This window comes from Drosophila navojoa, chromosome 5 (assembly GCF_054131105.1).
Source record: "Drosophila navojoa isolate 15081-1374.11 chromosome 5, UAZ_NAV_1.0, whole genome shotgun sequence".
Classification (NCBI taxonomy): Eukaryota; Metazoa; Arthropoda; class Insecta; order Diptera; family Drosophilidae; genus Drosophila; species Drosophila navojoa.
Genome location: NC_142893.1, coordinates 3,809,072 through 3,829,690, shown reverse-complemented (window position 1 = coordinate 3,829,690; position 20,619 = coordinate 3,809,072). Strand labels below are relative to the sequence as shown.

The following is a 20,619-nucleotide window of genomic DNA, read 5'->3' as shown; positions in this document are numbered from 1 at the left end:
ATTGGGTATTACTAATCAGACGTCTCAAAGGTGAGACAGCTAATGCTAATTGAAGCATCAGCTCGTCAATATAGGCTTGTCACACCTATTGAGCTATAAGTATTTGAAAATTATATGTGATTTGCGCGCAGAGTCAAGGTAATCGAAGGCTGATTGATATATATTGTATAAATATCAGTTCATATTACTCCCCTTGTCATTATATATTCATATACTTTCTAAAATCTTGTTTCACTCTTCTTTTTAGACTCGTGCTATAAAATTTTTGTTTGCCGTTTTAATATCTTTTTGAGAACTCATTATTTTATATTCCATATTTAAGCAAATTTTTGTTTTTATTCTTATATAATGCATATCATATAATCGCATAATATGGCATATAGAATCTAGAACTTGAGCACACACACACTTATTTGTCGACTCTTTGATATTGTTGAAACAGTTGTTTCGCCTCGACTACATTTATTGAATCCAGCTGACAATTTTACAGTTTTTGTGCAATACAATATTTTGTTTATTGCTTAGCTGGCATCTGTGCCCATTTATTTTCTAGACATACTATAAAAAACTCGAAAATTGTTGCATTCAAGTATTTTTTTTTTGAATGCAAGCTTTATAGAATTTATGTAATATATTGATTGAGTTGATGAAAGGTGAAAACAATAAAATAGTAAAGTAATGTAGTATTATGTATATAAAGGCATGGAATATCTAAGATAATCCATTGGAGTTGCCAAAAGTACAGTCGGAGTCATCCAAACTAAATTCATTTATAATTCCCAAAAAGTTCAAGCTAAAGTTGGATACAAGCAACAATAAGAGTTACTGATACAGAAAGAGATAGATAGATTGAGAGCTTTTCGCTCGACTTTCTGTGTAAGCATATGCAGTCAGATCTAGATATGCATATATGTATCTCTCTATCTGACTGTAATCTATGCATCTGTAACTTCACTTCTCGCTTCACTTTGCATTCCATTAGAGCTATGTGACACGTGGCTCGGCTTTAGGACAATTATATTGCCGAGGCAGCTGAGTTGAATATAATTAAACGATTACCCATATGCCGTATAGACTCTTTAGTATTTATTTATTGCTTTGAGGCAGAGCGCACTCTGTGTCTATTTGTTGTTTTTGTCTAATTCTAAAGTTTAATTGCGTATTGCACGTTTTGGCTTTGATATTATTATTTGTTTTTGGTTTTTGTTTTTTGATTTTTTTTACTATTAAATTCTACTTTTGTGTTCTGTTTTGTACGGTTCCCATTGTTTTATGGCGTGACTTGACGAAATGTCATGCAGCTTGTAATTACAGCTATAAAATGACAGATGAGTATCTGTAGCTCTTCTCAGCGTATAATGTCTGTGATTGATTTCCGAAATAGAGAAATCTATACTCTATGCATACAAAATGGAATTAAGTGAGTAGAAATAGATTTTTAGGCGAATTTCTAATACTTTCTTAGCCATAATCCAGTATTTATGGAGTATACCAAACTTCAGTTCAAGAACTGCTTAATATAGTTTTAAAATGTTTATGATCTATTCATACAGTTCCTAGAAATCCTATATCCCAGTTCCTAAAAATCCTATATCTCAGTTCTCTTCAAGTTCTAAACTTGATCTCTAGAGAACATGTTAGGTTCCTTTGATAAATATCATTTAATCGATATGTAGAATTGTTTTGCTTTCATGCTTAAGCCGTGCTAAAGCAGAACTTAAAGTTTCAGAAAAATTTATAAAACGTTTAATGTTAGTTCATAAAAATAATATTTCCTAGAAGCTAAACTTTTGTACATAAGACTAGCCTCATATACTCTTTGATTTTTATAGACAGCCCTCTATCTAAGTTTTTAACTTCATCTCTTCTCGAATCGTTTGTTTACTCCTCAACTTGAAGATTTTTGCTACTTCAACTCAAGTTGGTTCGAGTTGGTTCTAGCATTGATTTCTCCCAGTTTTGTTTACCTTTTAATATAGTTTTTTATTGCGTAGTCGATTGTCATGCGAACTGGCGCCCGCCTCTCAGTATCGTAATTAAAAATTGATAAATGATGATTTCGTGCCACAAATGTTCTCGGGTGCTGTCGGTGCTATCAATTACTTCCTGGGAGAATTGACTAACTGAGTTGATGCAACAATCTAATTGAACTTGACATATAAGTTTGCATCACAGCACAAAAAGAGATATAGATAGATATACTATATCTATAGCCATAGATATAGTGGGTATATATGAAAGTTACATTGGTTGCAGCGCCTTCACTTTGTAATTATAAACGTGATCACGATAATTATTATTGCTTCCAACTAAAAAGTCGCAATCTAATCAGGCAATTGCATAGGCCATAACAACTACAATTGTTATTTTCCTTTTCGTTTCTTCGTTTTCGTTTTCTTCTCATTCTTTTGTCATTAGCAAATTGTTTTCTTAGCTTCGATTCTAAAAAGTTTGCTTTAAACGACAATCGAACCCGCAGCCCTATTTCGTTTTCTGGCGTAAGTAAACAGCTGACGGCTGTTTATGGTATTTCGACCAAATAATAATTGAAGATATCTCAATTAATTAGAATGCAAATTGAGAATAAGAAATATGTACATATATCAACAATGCAAGCTGGTTAAACAGAAGGAGCCAAGTAATTAGAAACAAGAAAGAAAGCTCTAGTCGAGACTGCTCGACTACGAGATCCCCTGAACCCTACAAGCAACTGATATTTCAATAATAATTAGCAAACACACACGCACACACACACACATACACATACAAACAAACACACGCATATACACACACTCACATATACAGGCGATTGCGCTTGGGTTGCGCTGCAGTGTTGGCAATATTATGAAAACTTATTTGTTGAATAATTTAATTTCTAGACGTACGATCGTAATGAAACTTTCAGAACGTAATCATAATGTTAAAATGTATGTGTATACCGAAGCACAAGTCTCTAGTATTTGATATACGACTTTTAAAAAGATGAGGGTGAGGGGGTGGATTTAGGGGTGGAGGGTAAATTTTAACAAAAACCGAAATTGTATAAAATTCATCTTAATATACATTTTAAATTTGGAGACTCTAGCTTGAAAGATGTAGGAGATATAATTTTTTAAGTGATCTTCGATAAGGTTTTTTATCGATAAAAAAATATCGGAATGAGTTATCGTTTTTTAGTGATAAACTCGATCTGCGCGTGATATGTACGGACATTTTAAAAAAAAGTTGAAGTCTCTAGCTCTTATATCTTCTGAGATCGACGCGTTCATACATACGGACGGACGGACGGACGGACGGACGGACGGACGGACGGACGGACGGACAGACAGACGGACAGGGCCAAATCGACTCAGCTTCTCGCCCTGATCAAGAATATATATACTTTGTGGGGTCTGCCACGCCTCCTTCTGCCTGTTACATACTTTTAACAAAACCATTATACCCTGATTTCCCATTTTCAATGGGTTCAGGGTATAAAAAGATGGAGAAGAAGTGAATAAAGTGAGTGTGTAGATAGGGGATAATGGAGAGAAAGAGAGAGAGACAGAGAGAGAGAGAGAGAGAGAGGAGAGGAGAGAGAGGAGAGAGGAGAGAGAGAGAGAGAGAGAGGGAGAGAGAGGAGAGAGAGGAGAGAGAGAGAGAGAGGAGAGAGAGAGAGAGAGAGAGAGAGAGGGAGAGAGAGAGAGAGAGAGAGAGAGAGGGAGAGAGAGAGAGAGAGAGAGACAGAGAGCTAGTGAGATACAGCATCATTGAAGGAGAGCATGACAGAGAGATAGATGGTAGGAGCTAGAGAAACCTAGAAGGAGCGAGAAGGAGAAGTAGCACAGAATATTCAGATAAGTAAAAGGAAGAAATAAATATAGAGTGACAGAGTGAGAGATGGAGAGAGCTGCAAAAATCTAGAAGGAAGTGTAAAATGGAGACGATTGGGAAAGAAAAGGTCTAAAAGAAATGAAGAATTTAATGGAACAGCAAATATAGAGCGAGCATAACAATGCCAAATAGAAAGGATTATGGGAAAATAGATCAAGAAATTTGATAATCTTATGAGAGAGATACATAGGAAACTATACACAGAAAAGAAAACATCTAAGGCAGAGGAGTTTGAAGATCCATTCCATAGAAAGAGATGGAAACTTGGAGATAGAGAAAATAGAGATAGATAGACAGGAGAAATCGTAATGAATAATGAAGAAAATATATAGATACAGAAACAAATTATCTTCATGCTACATAATATATAGAAATAATACTTATATATACAGATGGTACAACTAATATTTACAGCTCTGTAATATTGATTACTTGCACTTGAGCAACGCCTGAACTAATTGAGAATTACAACCTAGCCAGAGATTGGCAACTAAAGCAATTAAGCAAAAGAATGAGGCCAATACAAATGGAAACTAATTCTTATCGCATTCTCTATTACACTCCCACATTTTGGCTGGCCCAAGGCAATCGAATGTCTGTTCTTATTGCTAGTTATTAAGAGATACAAGAAATGCTTCTTGGAATTTGCCTTTTTTAACGTATCTTTCGTTTTCAATTGCAGGTAAATAACGCTATCCACACACACACACACGCGCACACACACAGGCACCTGTCGACACCTGTTTGTTGGTAATGTACACAAATCGAACTGAAAACGAAACTGATGGCATATAAGAAACAACAACTATAGCTATAGTATAATAATAATATTTAAAAATATTTGCACAAATGCGTTCGCAATTTGCACGCCTCTATTTGCATAAAATTCCATTGTTTGTCCGATCCTAACAGAGGCCAACATTTTTCCCTAGTGAAACAAACAAAAGCTTTGATGAGAGAATCGAGAATGATGTATGTATATATTGTTAAGGATAGATAGACTTATAAATAGAGGTGTTCCTTAAGGTGGAATACTTAGGAAAGGCAATAGGAATGTGAGAAGAGCATAGATCTATACCATCTAACAATCAAATTCTCCCATATTACCCATAATAAAATCTATTTGATGTCTGACTGATATGTATAATACATTTATATATCTACGTCTATATTGTATGTATATACTCCTGCATATTTTTAGTCATATTCCATATAATTTGCATAGCTACAATTGTACCTAATTAGGTTGATTATAATTTGTTTATATGCTAAATTTTTAGTACTTTTTTTACTTTCTAATTAATTTTTTTTTATGGCAATCGAAGCAAATTGTTTAGCAGGTTTTTTTTTTTTGTTGCTAGCCATAATTTTTGTTGGTTTTTTTCTGGTTATGAACTCTGCAATTTGATTTTTCACACAGTGCTAAATAGCAATAAGTAAGAGTGTTATAGCAGGCGGGGAGTGCTCGACTGAGGGATACCTTGTGGCATTTTAATTTATGAATATGTCAAGAAGTAGAAGGAGACAGATTGGAATATATAGGGAGTAGCTAAAAGGCTGTACGAGGAAAGGATACTAGGATACTCGATACTAAGAGAGAGACCTATAACTCAATCAAGCAGTAGCAAATATATATGCCAATAGAGTACGACTATTTCCAATCGTTTCGTCTTCAAGAATATCTAAAAATTTATAGTTTCGCCCACGTCGCCCATTAAATACCTTTCAACACGAACATTTGTGCCCTGCTTACTCATTTTCACAAGATATCATAATTTTTAATGACAAATTGCTTGTGTGTGTGTCTTCATTGATCAATTAGAGAGTTTTTTTGTGTGTGTGTATGTCTGTTGATTATATAACTGTCTCAGTGTCTGTCCCAATTCAGTTTTTTGCTGTTGCTTTTTTTTTCTGTTATCTAAATTTAGGCATAAAAATGCAGCGCAACGAAGAAGCGCAGCTAATGATAAAGAGAGAGAAAGAGAGATAGAGAGAGAGAGAGCGAAAAAGAAAAAGCAGAAAGCGCAAAAGACGGAACAATACACACACAAAAGTAATTTAATTATTCAAATTTATTTTTGGTGTCGTGCTATTGCCGTAAATATAGACTCGCGTATGTGTCGCACCATGGTCGCCCGTTACACCTGGCAGCTCACCTGGTCACGTTTTGCGTAGCGTCGGGTCAAGATTAACTGAAAACTAATACAGAAACGAAACGACGTCAAACGAAAGCCACATCAATAATAGTGCCTAGACACAGACAAAGCATGGACGTACAATGCGAGTGGATACCCTGTAATAAGACATTAAGTGAGAGAGGTAGAGGCCAGAGATAGGAGCAGAGGGTAGAGGGTAGGGCAGAGGTTGAGGCAGAAGTAGAGGCAAGAGATAGAGCCTGAGGCAGAGGTAGAGGCCAGAGATGGGGGCAGAGGGTAGAGGCAGAGGACGAATTAGGGGCAATAATAGGTAGAGACAGAGGTAGAGGTGAGAGATAGAGCTTGGGGCAGAGGTAGAGGCGGAGGTAGAGGCCAGAGATAGGAGCAGAGGCAGAGACTGAGGCCGAAGTAGAGGCAAGAGCTAGAGCCTAGGGCAGAGGTAGAGGTAGAGGCCGAAGTAGAGGAACGCATAGGAGCGGAGGTAGAGGCAGCGGTAGGGGCAGCTCTCTTATCAAAGTCACCAAAATTCACTTCCGTCACACTTCCAAATTCTCGCAGTGTACCGCTGCACTTTCATTTTCGCTTCATGTCCGGCAAAGGCCGTCAAGCCACGCCTCGCCGCCCACTAAGCCAAAGGTATGTGAAACTATGCCAAAAAAAAATATAATAAAACCGCAAGTGAATCTCTTCTTGTTGTTGTTGTTGTTTGTGTCTTGGCCTGGCTCTAAACAAGGTTTTGACTTGGCTCAAACGGTCGCGTCGCGTCTCCCCTTTATGTGCCGCCCGTCTAGTTGTATAATTGAATTGTAGTCCGGCGCGTATACACGTATTTGAAATGTCGGTCGAACCGGTTTCAATTTGGCACTTGCTGCCAAGCCCGGCATAATAATTAAGCCTCATTTGCATCGTGTGGAAGGCGCGCTAGAATTCAATTCAATTCAATTCAATTGAATGCACGAATTCGTATCGATTTGATTCGATTTTGGTATTGGTATTGGAATTGGAACTGGCGATGGCCAAGCTGTGAATCGCACTTTCGTTGGCACATAAAGCAGCAGCACCAGTAATGACAACAACAACAACAACAACAGCAATAGCCACAAATAAATCAAGTAACTAAAATAGCCTCGACCATGTCTAAAGCGTTGTTGTTGTTACTGGAATGTCTAGAAAACAGCCTTGTGGCAGGGTTTTTCTTGTTTTTATTTTGGTATATAAGAATGTTATTGCACTGTAAACAAAAAGCGGGCTGTAAAGTCAATATGTTAATACGTTAAAAATGTATATAACATATAATATTAATGAATGAACATAAGAGCTGATAGCGCATGCAATACCTTTAATAATCATTAATATTAAAATTTACAATGAAAAAAAAAAAAAAAAAAAAAAACCGTATACGTTATAGAAAAACATTGCGAATGATATTAAATACATGCAGACTGCATATATAGATAACAGACTAATAATAATACTAATAAAATAATTTAAAATGCCCTTAACAATATAACTAATATAATATATATTACATCAATAGAGCATATTTATATAGAAAGTGCAAATTCTGTTGCTCGCATTGCTCCTCAAACTGAAATATTTAATAAGCGCCTAATAATATTGCTCGACTATCGTTTACATGAATCTATCTATTTATCTAACTCTATACCTATTATTAGACCAGCCGGAGTGGAGTTACTCGTATTTCACTCGCGCTTAAACTGCTTGGGAATTGTAAAAAAAAACCATTCAAGGCTTCGGCTAATGGATTTATCACATAAATTATGTATAACATATAATTAATCAGTTGCGTTGTCTGGCATTAACTAAATTTTTCTGGAATTTCAATGCAAGTCAGGCAATTGCAAGATGCAAAAAGCGATAGCGAGAGAGTGCGAGAGAGAGAGAGAGAGAGAGAGAGAGAGAGAGTGGGGGAGCTAGCAAAAACAATGCTAAAACTTATTAGGTCAGGGTCACATTGAATGTCTTGTGACTGAGTGGCACAGTGAAGCGAATGCGCGAGTCTCTGGCCAAAGACAACGCCAGCAACAACGCCAGCAACAACAACGGTAACAGCAGCTGCCGCAGCAGCAACAAGTGTTGGCTATGGATACAGCTAGAGATACAGATACAGATACATAGCTTACAGATACATGCAATAAATGGCATTAATAATAGAGCCAAGGCAGAGCAGAGATGTGGATGACGTTGAGCAGGCGAGCAGGGGAGAAGGTGGAGCGGCTGGGGTAGAGACACGGGGCAGCGGCATTAAGCGAAGCGGAGACACGCAAAAGTTGCGGCTGTTTGTAATGCAGTGCAGCCAAAAGTAACTCTGTGCATGTGCATGTGTATGTGTGTGTGTATCTGCAAGATACATTAGCGTGCGATGGCTGAAATTAAAGTTTTGTGCAGTGCTTACTTGTGCGAAGGGGCAAACCATCCATCATAAAGGCTGAACAGAAAAAAAAAAATAAACATTAATCTTTTGAATTGCGTTACTTGTTGAGTGTGTGTATGTGTGTGTATTTTTGGGTGTGTGTACAGAGTTATTGTTGCTGTTGCTGTTGTTGTTGTTGCTGTTGATTTGAGCCGTTGATTAACATTGAACCATGGGCCAGCAGCCAGCCAGCTAGCAGCTAGCAGCATTCACAATAAGTGCCGATCATTGCGTTCTCCATCGAAATGCCAAAGTAACGGTACATGCATACATATACATATAACTGTATGTGTATATAAAGCTTGCTGTTTACGATTATGCCTGCGAAATTGAAAGGCCAACACAATTTAAATGACAACAAAAATTATTTTAAAAAAATACAAAACACAATTAAATCAAAAAATTAAAAATAAAAATTATGAATACACAAATAAAAAGAGCAAAAATATATGGCAATTATTATTAAACTGTTTAATTATAAGCAAAATATTTATATGTATATCTACACTTGCCACATTTACTGTTGTTGCTGTTGTGCCGTTAATCTATTTTCGGCAAGCTTTGGCATTACATAATTTTTTTCTCTCTCATTTTCTTGTTTTGATCTGCGCTAAGCCGCGTTCAGAGCTTGAATTAGAATCAAAAGCTTTGTTGTTGTTGCTTCTTCTGCATTTGCTGCTTATCTTTGCCTTTGCTTCATCAGCTGCTGGCGCTGCCGCTGCCGCTGCTGCTGCATTGTGTTTGAGCTTTGGGCTATGCGTGTGACAATGTGTGTGTGTGTGTGTCTGTCTGTGTACATATTTCCTTTCTAAGCGGCGCACGCTTATCAGCTTTTGTCCATTTGTCGGGCCTCATTGCGGTTGATTTGTTTTTTTCGGCTGCCAAAGGAAGGGCGAACGAGAGGGGGAGAGAGAGGAAGAAAGATAGAGATATACAAACAGCGGTCTAGCGGGTAATTAGTAAAAAATAGCAATCTAAAAATAAACTGGACACAGCTAAGGCAAACGTCAAAACATAGCAAAAGAAGTATTTAAACAATTTGCGTTGCGGCAGCAACGGCAACAGTAAAACGACAAAAACAATAACAACAAAGACAAAAAACGAAAACGAAAACTTGTTTGCACAAACACAAAAGCTTTTGGCTTTTGCCTTTGCATGGAAATTAAATAAATGTACAAAAATAATGAAATCGAAAACGCGCAAGCAGCAAAAATGCAGCACAAATATGGTAGAAAAAAAAGCAGCACACACATATATCAACACACACACACATACATATAGGCACACCAGCAAAGTGCATGATCGCGCTATCAGCTGAGCGCTCGGTTGAGTGAGTGAGCGAGTGAGTGAGCAAGTCGCATTGCAGCGGGCAGCGACCGACTAACCGAGCGACCGTCAGAATCTACCTGCAGCGCCCGCTATGTTTATATGCTTGCCCTTCTCAAAAACTAAAAAAAAAACACACAAAACTAAAACAAGCGCACACTCAAAAGTCACTCAAAGCCCCTGCGCCGCAGTCAACGCGCTGTCGGCAGTGACAGCGACTGCGGCTGCTCTCTCTCTCTCACCACCACCACTAACCACTTGCGCTCAACGCGAAACGAAACTCACTCGAACAGCGTCGTGACGTCAGCTGCTGGCAGAAAAAGCTTTTTATTTCGGTTTGGCGCTCACTCGCGAATATTCTAATAAGCATTTCAATTCATTTCGTTTTCAAACGCGCAACGCAACGCAACGCAAACGCTTGCCACAAACCGGAGCTCGCGGCGCATTAGCTTCAAAATTTTTGAACAGAAATATTATCATAACAGTTGTGTTGTTTGTTGTTTGCTGTGTTGTCTCAATATTATACATATATATTTCAATGTGTGCATATGCAATTGGTGCGTGTTATTTAAAGTGAAAAGTGCATAAAATAAATCGCAAACAATTTAATTGAATAATTATCGATAGAAGCAAAGTTAAACAAATAAAGTGAAAGAAATAAAAACACGCAGCTACAACAAAATACCGAGAAGAAAACGTAAATCAAAGTAAATTATCGCGGGTGCGTCGTCTTCGCTTGTTTTTTTTTTTCGAAAAAAAAAAAAAAAAACGGTAATTGCTGCTTGATATTGTATACTCCCACCCACCGCCCCTCTTCATGTTCAGGCTGCCTTTGCAATGCTTTTGCTGCTTCTACACGGAATCCATATTTGTTTTTGCGTTTTGGACATTACCACGCACACACACAAACACACACACACACACACGCATAGGCACAGCTGCTAAGTTACACTTGTTTGAGCTTTGCTTTGCAAAGACTTTCTGCGCGTCTAGTTGTTGTTGTTGTTGTTTTTCTCTTTTTTCGCTGCGGCTGCTGCTGCGGCTGTAGAAAGAAATGAAAAAAAAAAAAACAACGATTTTCACTTTTATTTGAGACCAGTCGCAAGTCTGTCTAGGCCAGCAGGCACGCCATAGACCGATACACCTGTTTGCGTGTCTCTCTCGCTCCATCTATATATGTATGTAAGTGTGCGAGTGTGTGTGTGTGTTTGTCGCTATGCAATCCAATTGCAGCCAAAACAACATAATCATCATCATGATCAGCATCATTAACGTGTTAAGACATAATGAAGTTGAAACATTCATAATAATAATGAGCAGCAAAAAAAAAAAAAAAAGTGCCAAGAAGAAATTGGTGAAAATTGCAGCGTACATTTATTACACACACACGCACATACATATACATACATACATACGTATTAAAGGTTCAGCGTACACGCTGCAAATATATATTGTGAAATTCGCAGCAAAAAAAAAAAAAAAAAACGAAGTGGTAAATGCCAAATAGCAAAAATAGTTTTTTTTCCGTTGCCTTTTATCACAGCTAATTAAAATTTTTTTATATAGACACAGCTCTTATCTGGCATGCAAAAGTACATATATATATATAAAAAAAATGTGTCAAAAAAATGGGAAAAAATTAAATTGCATAAAAATGTTAAAAAAGTGAAAAAGTGTTAATTTAATTTAAAAAAAAAAAAGATTTTACATACATATATAGCAAAAGAAAGTAAAACTCAGACAAGAAGTTACGAAAGAAATTCAAATGGAAAAGTGTAAAAAAAAAATGAGTAGCAGCAAATAATTTATGTGTTTGTGTCTCATGAAAATGCAATAAACAATTAAAAAATTAACAATTAAATATAGTAAATTGCAAGCCAGACAGCAATTAATAAATAAATAATTGCCCACAAGGAGAAGGGAAGTGAGGAGTGAGAGAGAGAAGAGAGAGAGAAAGAGATGTTACTTAACACTCTATAACAAAGATGAAAAGTAAACACTATGCTACACAAATCAAATGAAATGATATGTGTGTTTATTGTTTTTGTATTTGAATTAAGCGAGAAACCTTGAAGAAGCAAAAGCACAAATAGTCCAAATAACATCACGCAGAATTTAAGGTTTATACGTCGTCTATCGCCATTATCATGATCGAGAAAACAGCGTTAGAAAACTGTCTCAGCTAGAACCTAATTAGGTATTTAATGAACGTACTTGCTGTGCTCTGCACGAATCTCTTGAAGAAATCACTAAAAAAAAACCGAAAAAAACAAAAAACAATTTCAGATCGTTTCACAGCCATAAAACAACAATAAGTGCAAAAATTTCTAGATTATGTGATCTAAGTTAATTAGTGAATCTGTTGAATTAAACATGCGATGCATCATCTAATTTGTTATTGTTGCTGTTGCTGTTGCTGTTGCTGTGGTCGGGCTTAGCTGCATTCAAGTGGAAGCTATATAAAGCTCTACTCTATATGAAGTGCAAGCATGTTGTAGATAAAACCAAGTTAACGATCTAACGAATTAGCTGGAATGCTGCAGATGAATCTCATTAACACAGCTTATAAAGCAGATAAGCAGAACGGAAGTAATAAAAGCAAATAGCACTGAGCATCATGATAAAATAGAAAGCTAAGGAAATGATAAAACCAAGCAGCAGAAAAAGAAGAAGAAGAAGCAGTCAAAGACAACAGACAAATAAAAACAAGGTCAACCTTTTGGTAAATAGTCTGATAAGAGAATTGAGTGAAAAAATGTAATAAATACTGCATTTAGACGGTAGCGACTGTGTAATAGGCCTTCAAGTGGAACACATGGAGCAAAAACTAAGTGATAGAAATGATCAAGTATTATATTATATAAAGTCAATGGAGCACACTATAATCTAGATTCCCTCGTATCCTTGAGCTCAGCTATATCTAGTTTAGATATTTTTCTGTCGGCTGTGGTCTACTACTCTACTCGGGAATATTTTCAAATATCCAATATCCAAGTTTAATTTAAGATAATATCCATTAGGCTCTTCCCTAGTGTGGTCAACTGGTGATACCTATGTGTATATTAGGATAATATCCATTAGTCTCTTCCCTAGTATGGTCAACTGGGGTTACCTATGTGTATATTAGGTATATCTTCAGTTATTTACTTATTCACTGACTAATAAATAGTTCAACAAACAGATGTACATTGAGCGGTACCAATATAATCCATTTATTATTCCAATGAGCTTATAGATAGCTAGGAAAGAGAATGAAGAAAACAAAAATGAAATGATAAAACTAATTTGACAATAAGTGTTTTCTAATCGAGGTTATTAGTGTTATATGTATGTACGTGTAAAACTCGTCAGTTATATATTATATACGATATATATATGTATGTATATATACTTATCTATATACATTTATTGTGAATCATTCGCACGCAAAAATCTATTTGAATTAGTTTATGGATGTTGGCATATTTGCACGCAGCGAAAGGCATAGCATATCAGATATATACACACACACACACAGGCACACACCCCTAGATACACACACACACACACACACTGAGGCCCATGGACAGCCTTTTGTATGCTCGACCAGCAGCGAGATATGCTAGAATTTTTAATATACATATGTATGTGTATATATGTATATATATATATAAATTTTTTCGTTTTTGATAAAATAGGCACGCAAATGCAAATAACAAGAAAGAAAGAGGAACACAAAGAAACAGAAAAGAGTAGATGTAGATAGAAACGAAAAACGATAAAGATAGATAGATATTTAGAGAGCGAGAAGGAGACATAAATGGCATGGCAATAGGCTCATGCCCAGACCCAGACCGAGACCGAGACCGAGACCGAGACCCATATGCCGATGGGCGGAGAAGGCGGGCACAAAGCATCGATAACAATGCGGAAATTTGAAAAACCAAAAGGAAAAAACCAAAAGATTTTCAAATCGCAAAGCATAGATAGCTAAAGAAAACATATGTGGCCCAGAGACAACCGAGAGAGAGAGAGAGAGAGAGAGAGAAACGCTAAACGCGCTGAGGCTGTCGCACAATAATAATAAACAAATAAATTAACAAAAAAAAAGAGAAATAAACAACAAATTTAATGTGTGTGTGGGAATACAAATTAAGCAAGTAACTATGTATGAATGTGTGTGTGTGTGTGGGTGGGTGGGTTAGCGGGGCAGCAGGTAGAAGGCCTGTCCCTCACACACACACACACTCACACACACACCCAGCGCTCAAATTGAGCAAATTTAACGCAAATTAATTAATTAAAAAATAACAAAAAATTGTGCCCCATTGGGTAGCCATAAAAAAATATTCCGAGCGCAATAAAAAATTCAAAATAAAAACCAATACTAAGGAAAAAAAGATATGTATATATTTTTTAAAGGCCAGAATACATGAATTAGAACTTGACTTGTGGAGATAAAAGCTTGAAGAGTGATTTAAAGCAACGCCAAGCGACGATTCTTAATATGAGCGGCATGAGAATTGAAATGAATTTCGCTTAGTTGAAAAGCCACAAGTGATACTAAGATAATCATCATCAAGTGATTTAAAGCTGCTGAGTGTGGGATAAGTGTGCTAGAAAATGATTTATAACCAAGATACTATGCTTTAAGAGCTATGAATTAGCATAATATTTACCACAAATTGTTAATGTACCTTTAGAGGCACGTATAAAAGCCTCTAAAGGGCCTTTCGACCTTTTAAACAAGTGAAAATGAGAGTTAAATATAATATTGAATGCAGCTAAGGATATTTTAAGAAGCTTTACTTCCATTTGATAGTTTATAGACCATGAGACACGATGGGGCAAATCGTAAGTGTTGTTAAACGTGGAAAATTGTTTGCTGTTTTTCCTAAAGAGCTTTGCTAGCAGTTGTGCAAGCTTTTAAGGTAACTTTCTTGAAAATTTGTTAAGAACATTGAAATAAACAGTGAGCCAAGTCATATTTGTTAAGTCTAAGACTCTAATCGAATGTTTAAATTAACAGCTGTCGTAAATATGTAATAGCTTTTAAGGAGCTTTTACTAAAACTCCAAGTTCCATTTGGGTATTAAACATATTCCAAAAACTTTAAGTAAGATTTAAGTAAATATTATGTTTATCTCCAATGAGCTTAGCGAAGCTTTTGCAATTGCTAATTAAGCCTAGAACTTTGCAAGCTCATTAAAGCTTTTAGCAAAAGCTCCTGCAATTTTCAACAACTTTACACATTTTTTCAGCTGAAACCCAATTCATAACTAAATAAATAGATAACTCTCAAATGGTATAGCAACTAATTAAAGTTCTTCCTCTTTCCATTTTAGTGCGGGACACTAGACGGAGCCGCCGAACCACTATTCCATCAGCAGCGCAACAACAGAATGGACGTCTATCAGATCGACGATGGTTTCCACTCGGATGGCGGCACCGAAACGCCGCCGCCATCGCCCAGTTCGGGCTCATCGATAGCCTCGACATCGGATCACGGTTCGCTGGAGAGCGTCGATACGGGCGGTACACAGAGGCTGGCGGTGCTATCATTTGAGCAGGTGCGCAAGCTGCACTCAGTCATGGACGAGAAGGTGGCCATACATGGGCGTGGTAATTTTCCCACACTGGAGGTGACACTGAAGGATCTGGTCAATTCGGTGCGTCGCAAATTGGAGGCGGATGTGAATAGCGGCGGTGCCGGTGTCCTTGTGAAGGATATACGCCTAAATGGCGGCGCAGCTAGTCATGTGCTGGCCAGCGAGGATCAGCCATACAATGATCTTGATCTGATCTTTGCCATCGAGCTGAGCTCACCGCGTGTCTTCGATCGCGTTAAGACCGCCGTGCTGAACACTCTGCTCGACCTGATGCCCGAGGGCGTCTGCAAGCGGCGCATCTACACGTGCAGCCTGAAGGACGCCTACGTTGGCAAAATGGTGAAGGTCAACAATAACAATGACGGCGATCGCTGGTCGCTCATCTCGCTGGGCAATTCGCCGGGCCACAAGAATGTCGAGCTCAAGTTCGTCGACACGATGCGTCGCCAGTTCGAGTTCTCAGTGGACTCATTCCAAATCGTATTGGACTCGCTGCTGCTGTTCTACGACTGTGCCGCCCTGCCCATCTCGGAGAACTTCTATCCGACGGTGGTGGGCGAATCGGTCTACGGTGATTTCCAGGAGGCCCTATATCACTTGCAAAAGAAACTGATCTCAACGCGACAGCCGGAGGAGATACGCGGCGGTGGTCTATTGAAATACTGTAATCTATTGGTACGCAAATACACGGCGGTTGACTCGCAGCTGATCAAGACGCTGGAGCGTTACATGTGCTCCCGTTTCTTTATCGATTTCCCCGACATCAATACGCAGACTACCAAACTGGAGGCCTATTTGCGCAATCACTTCTGGGGCATCGAGGAGGAGCCGCTCCAGTATGAGTACCTAATGTATTTATATAATGTTGTCGAAATGTCCACCGTCTGCCTGATGGGGCACGAGCGTCGTCAGACACTGTCGCTGATCCTGTCGCTGGCCAATCAGGTGAAGCAACAGCAGGAGCATCAGTATCATCAGCAGCAGCAACAGCAACAGCAGCAGCAACAGCAGCAGCATCATCACCAGCAACAGCAACAGCAGCAACATCATCACCAGCAACAGCAACAGCAGCAACATCACCAACATCATCATCATCACCAGCAGCAGCAGCAGCAGCAGCATGTAGCCTACCTGCAACAGAAACAGCAGCAGCAGCAACAGTTGGAGTCGCAGCAAACGCAGGCGTCACCCGTCTTGACGCTGGTCGCGGCAACGCCAGCGCAACAGACGACGCAAGCGCCAACGATCTACTTGCCACAGGCAGCGCCGGCAACAGCCGCCATCTGCTGCAGCACTACGGCGGCGGGTGGCGCTGGTGCGCCCACAGGGGTGGCAACAGCAGCAGCGCCGGTGGCGGCAACGGCTGCCAATGCGGCGGCAACTGTTGCCGATGCCCAGCAGCAACAGACGCAAACAATTCAGATACAGGCGGGTCCGCCGGGCTTGATCTATGCCAATGGCGTTTACTATGCACCTGTGATACCCAGCACCATTTGCACATGCAATTCGACCTGGTTGAGCACGTGATTGGAAGAGCAGCAGCAGCAGCAGCAAATCGAACCACAACAGCAACAGCAACAACAGCAACAGCAACACCCTAACAATAGCAACAACTATAGCGGAGCAGAGCAGGAGGGCAGCTTGGTGCTAATGCAGCAGCAGATCAATAATATGCCAGTTTACAAGCTGCAGCAGCAACAATTGAATAAGAAGCAGAAGAAACAGCAGAGGAAGCAACAGCAACAACAGCACAAGCAACAACAACAACAACAATTTGTATTGGATTCGTATAGCGGACAATTTGCATATTTCTATCCGCGCGATGGTTCAGCGCCCAGTTTGTTGTTGCTTGGAGAGGATACGTATTTGAATGTAACAACGGCACAACAGCAATATATCTAAAGGCAGTAGCAGAACAGGCAGATATATCCATATATATATATAGAAGGATATATATGAATTGTATTTAGATTTTTGGCAGTGGAACTTTCTCCGTCTACGAATTGTTGCTGCAAATATGTTGAGCTTGATGTTAATTGATGTAGCCACACTGTAGACACACACATACTAATACACTCACACATAGCCACAAAAGAAAATTCGACTGAAGAGCCGCTGTTTAGGACGTTCGCTGGTTCAACGGGCAAAGGGAATGAAAAGAGAAGAAAGAACATTGCCTATGCATCAGGACATGCCACACACTCACACTCACACACCTACACCCACACACCCACACACACACACATCCTAGTTATACAAACCAGACATATAGCCATTATTTTCTTTAAACAAATTTCTTTTTTTGTCTTTAAGCGTCGCTCAAAAAAATTTCCTTGTATCGAAAAAAACAACAAAAACAAAAACAAAACAAACAACATCTCATCACAGAACTCGACTTGTATACGATAAAACAAAAACAAATTATAATTCTTACAATTTTGCTAAATTTTCAAAAACAACAAACAAGAAAAAAACTTCTACAAAAACAATAATAAAAAACACTTTTCACAAAACACCAATTTCTGCTCGCAAAATACGTTAAGATATTTTGATTTTGTAATAAATAAAAAAAAAGTTAAAATTGCGACGCAACACACTAAAAAAAAAAGAACGATTAATTTTTTTATTCTCAACTCTTTAATTTTTACAGCTCAATGAACCAAGCAAAACTATCCATCTATAACTATATCACACACACACACACACACACACACACTCACACATTATATATCGATTATTTTATAATACTTTTTTGAATTTGTTCGATTATACATATATAGATATATATACACATATATGCTATATAAGCGAAATTCCAAGCAAATTATCTACGTATATATATACTATATGAGAAAAAAAAAATTATATAAAAATACACTATCTATATACATATAGTGAAAAAATACTTTAAAAAATACTAAACTATATAATTTACAAAAGGCAGATATGATGACATGTATATACATATGTATATATATAAATATATATATATACATACATACAAATGTAATTCTTAGTCCAATTTTTAGCTGTCGAAATTGACATAAAATAATAATAATAATAATCATAATCGATATGCATTGTATTTATATATTGTATATGATTTAACATTAATGTTAACTCTCTGTAACTGTAAAACTTAAATGCTAAATGTAAATGTTTTCGTTTTTGGTATATATGTAGAACTATATACTCTATATATATATATATTGCAAAAAGCAGTTAAATTGAAAAAAGTAACGAAATGTATCTCAGCTCAATGTGGGGAAGGGGGTAACAAAAAAAAAAAACAACAACAACAACAGCAGCAGCAAAAGAATAACTGTAACTGGAAAATGGAAAATACTGAAAATATATATAAATATTAGCCATTTTATACAAGCAGCTTGCAAATTGAAGAAAACAACCAAAAGAAAATCTCTTAAAATGCAAACAAAAAAAATACAAATACAAATTTTTTACTTAACAAATTTTTAAAATACCGAATGAAGAATGTGAGAAAAGATTGAAAAAGAAAACTTTGCTACAATATTTTCAGTGTTTTTTTTTTATATACACACATACATATATGATATATAACTGTAAAACTGTTTAGAACTGTAGTCTATAATGATAATAATTAATAACTAACTGTAAAACTAATTACTGTACATCTAGTTAACAGCAGCAGCAAAAATGATTGTTTGATTGATTGTGATTGTGAATGCATGTGTTTTTTTTTCTTGTTGTTTTTTGTTTACAAATATCTTTCGGCTTTTGTTCGTTAGGGAGAAAGAAAATGAAAGGAAAACTGCTGGGTGATAATTTATGAATGATTCAACTGATATAAATGTAAAGCATATTATATATAAATACAATTTAAATATATATATAGGGATTGTTTATTGTTATGAAACAACAATATTCAATGAAAGACAACAACAACAACAACAAAAAAGCAAAAAGAAACAAAAATGGTTTAAGCTATGTTTCCTCTGTAATGTTAAACAGTGCTGTTAACTGTTAACTATTAACTCTCGCGCTGTTAGCTCTGCTGTAGAGTTAACTCTGGCACTGTTAACTATTAACTGTTAATGTTGCTGTTAAATGCTTGCACCGCTGTTGCAGCTAACATTCAGACTGTTAACTTTGCTGTTAGCTGTTGGCACTGACACTGACAATGTTAACTCTGTCACGCTGTTGACTTTACTTAATTTGCGTTTAACACAATTTTCTTTTAATTATATATAATTTGTAACTTTTAGTTAAGATTTGTTTCTTTTTGAACCTTTTTGTAATGTGTATTAAAATAATATTTAGTTTTAAGCATATTTTGTGCAAACTGATTGATGTGTATATGTATATGGGTGTGTATGGTTATGTGCGTGTGTGCGTGCGTGAATGTATGTGTGTGTATGGATTCCAAAGTAAAAAATTAGGAAAGAAGAAACCGAAAATTCACAAAATGCAAATTTGAGCAAGAAACTTTGAAACTCTGCTCACAGCCTGGCTGCATGACTTATATATATATATAAATATATAAAAAATTATATACAGATATACATATACACACACATATATATATATAGCTATGTAAGAAAGTGAAAGAGAAGAGAGCGAATGCTTGAAAGCTGATGAAAATCGCATTGAAGTCGATGATGATGATAAATAGAGCGAATAGTCTGTAAGTGTGTAGAAACAACAAAAAAACAACAAAACAAGAAAACCAATTCAAAAAAAAATATATATATATGAATAAAATGTAATTTTAAATTTATACAACAAAAAAAAAAATTAAATGTAAATTAGAAAAAGAAAAGCAAATCAAAATGAAATGAAATGAAATCAAATCAATCAATCAATCTTGAGATTTGTATATAATATTATAATTATGCTACAATCTACTATGTATATGTATATGTATATCTAACACACACACATATAAACTACACACACACACACATAGATACACAACCATATATATATACATATATATACTATATAAATATTACTTACATATTACAAAACATATATGCATATATGTATATATTATATAAATAATCTTAATTATATATTATTATTATTATGTATGTATCTACAACAACAATTTACCATATACATATTACTTCTGTGCGCTTCTTGCGATCGTAAGGAATTTCAATAAAAAAAACCAAGAAAAATACCTAAAAAGTATAAAACCAACGAAAAATACAAAAAAATATAAAATATAATTCACAAATTGCATTTATTTATTTCACGAATG

The 20,619-nt window shown here is 36.7% G+C and overlaps 1 protein-coding gene across 1 annotated transcript in view; it reads left to right on the top strand.

Annotated features, from left to right (window-relative positions):
* Positions 1 to 17,099, top strand: part of LOC108653664 (uncharacterized) — a 73,491-nt gene extending 56,392 nt beyond the window's left edge. Inside the window, exon 3 of the mRNA XM_089261889.1 lies at positions 15,114 to 17,099. Coding sequence (XP_089118015.1) covers positions 15,114 to 16,904 — 1,791 coding nt within the window. The 3' untranslated portion in view covers positions 16,905 to 17,099. The remainder of the gene's footprint in view (positions 1 to 15,113) is intronic.
* The last annotated feature ends 3,520 nt before the right edge of the window (positions 17,100 to 20,619 follow it).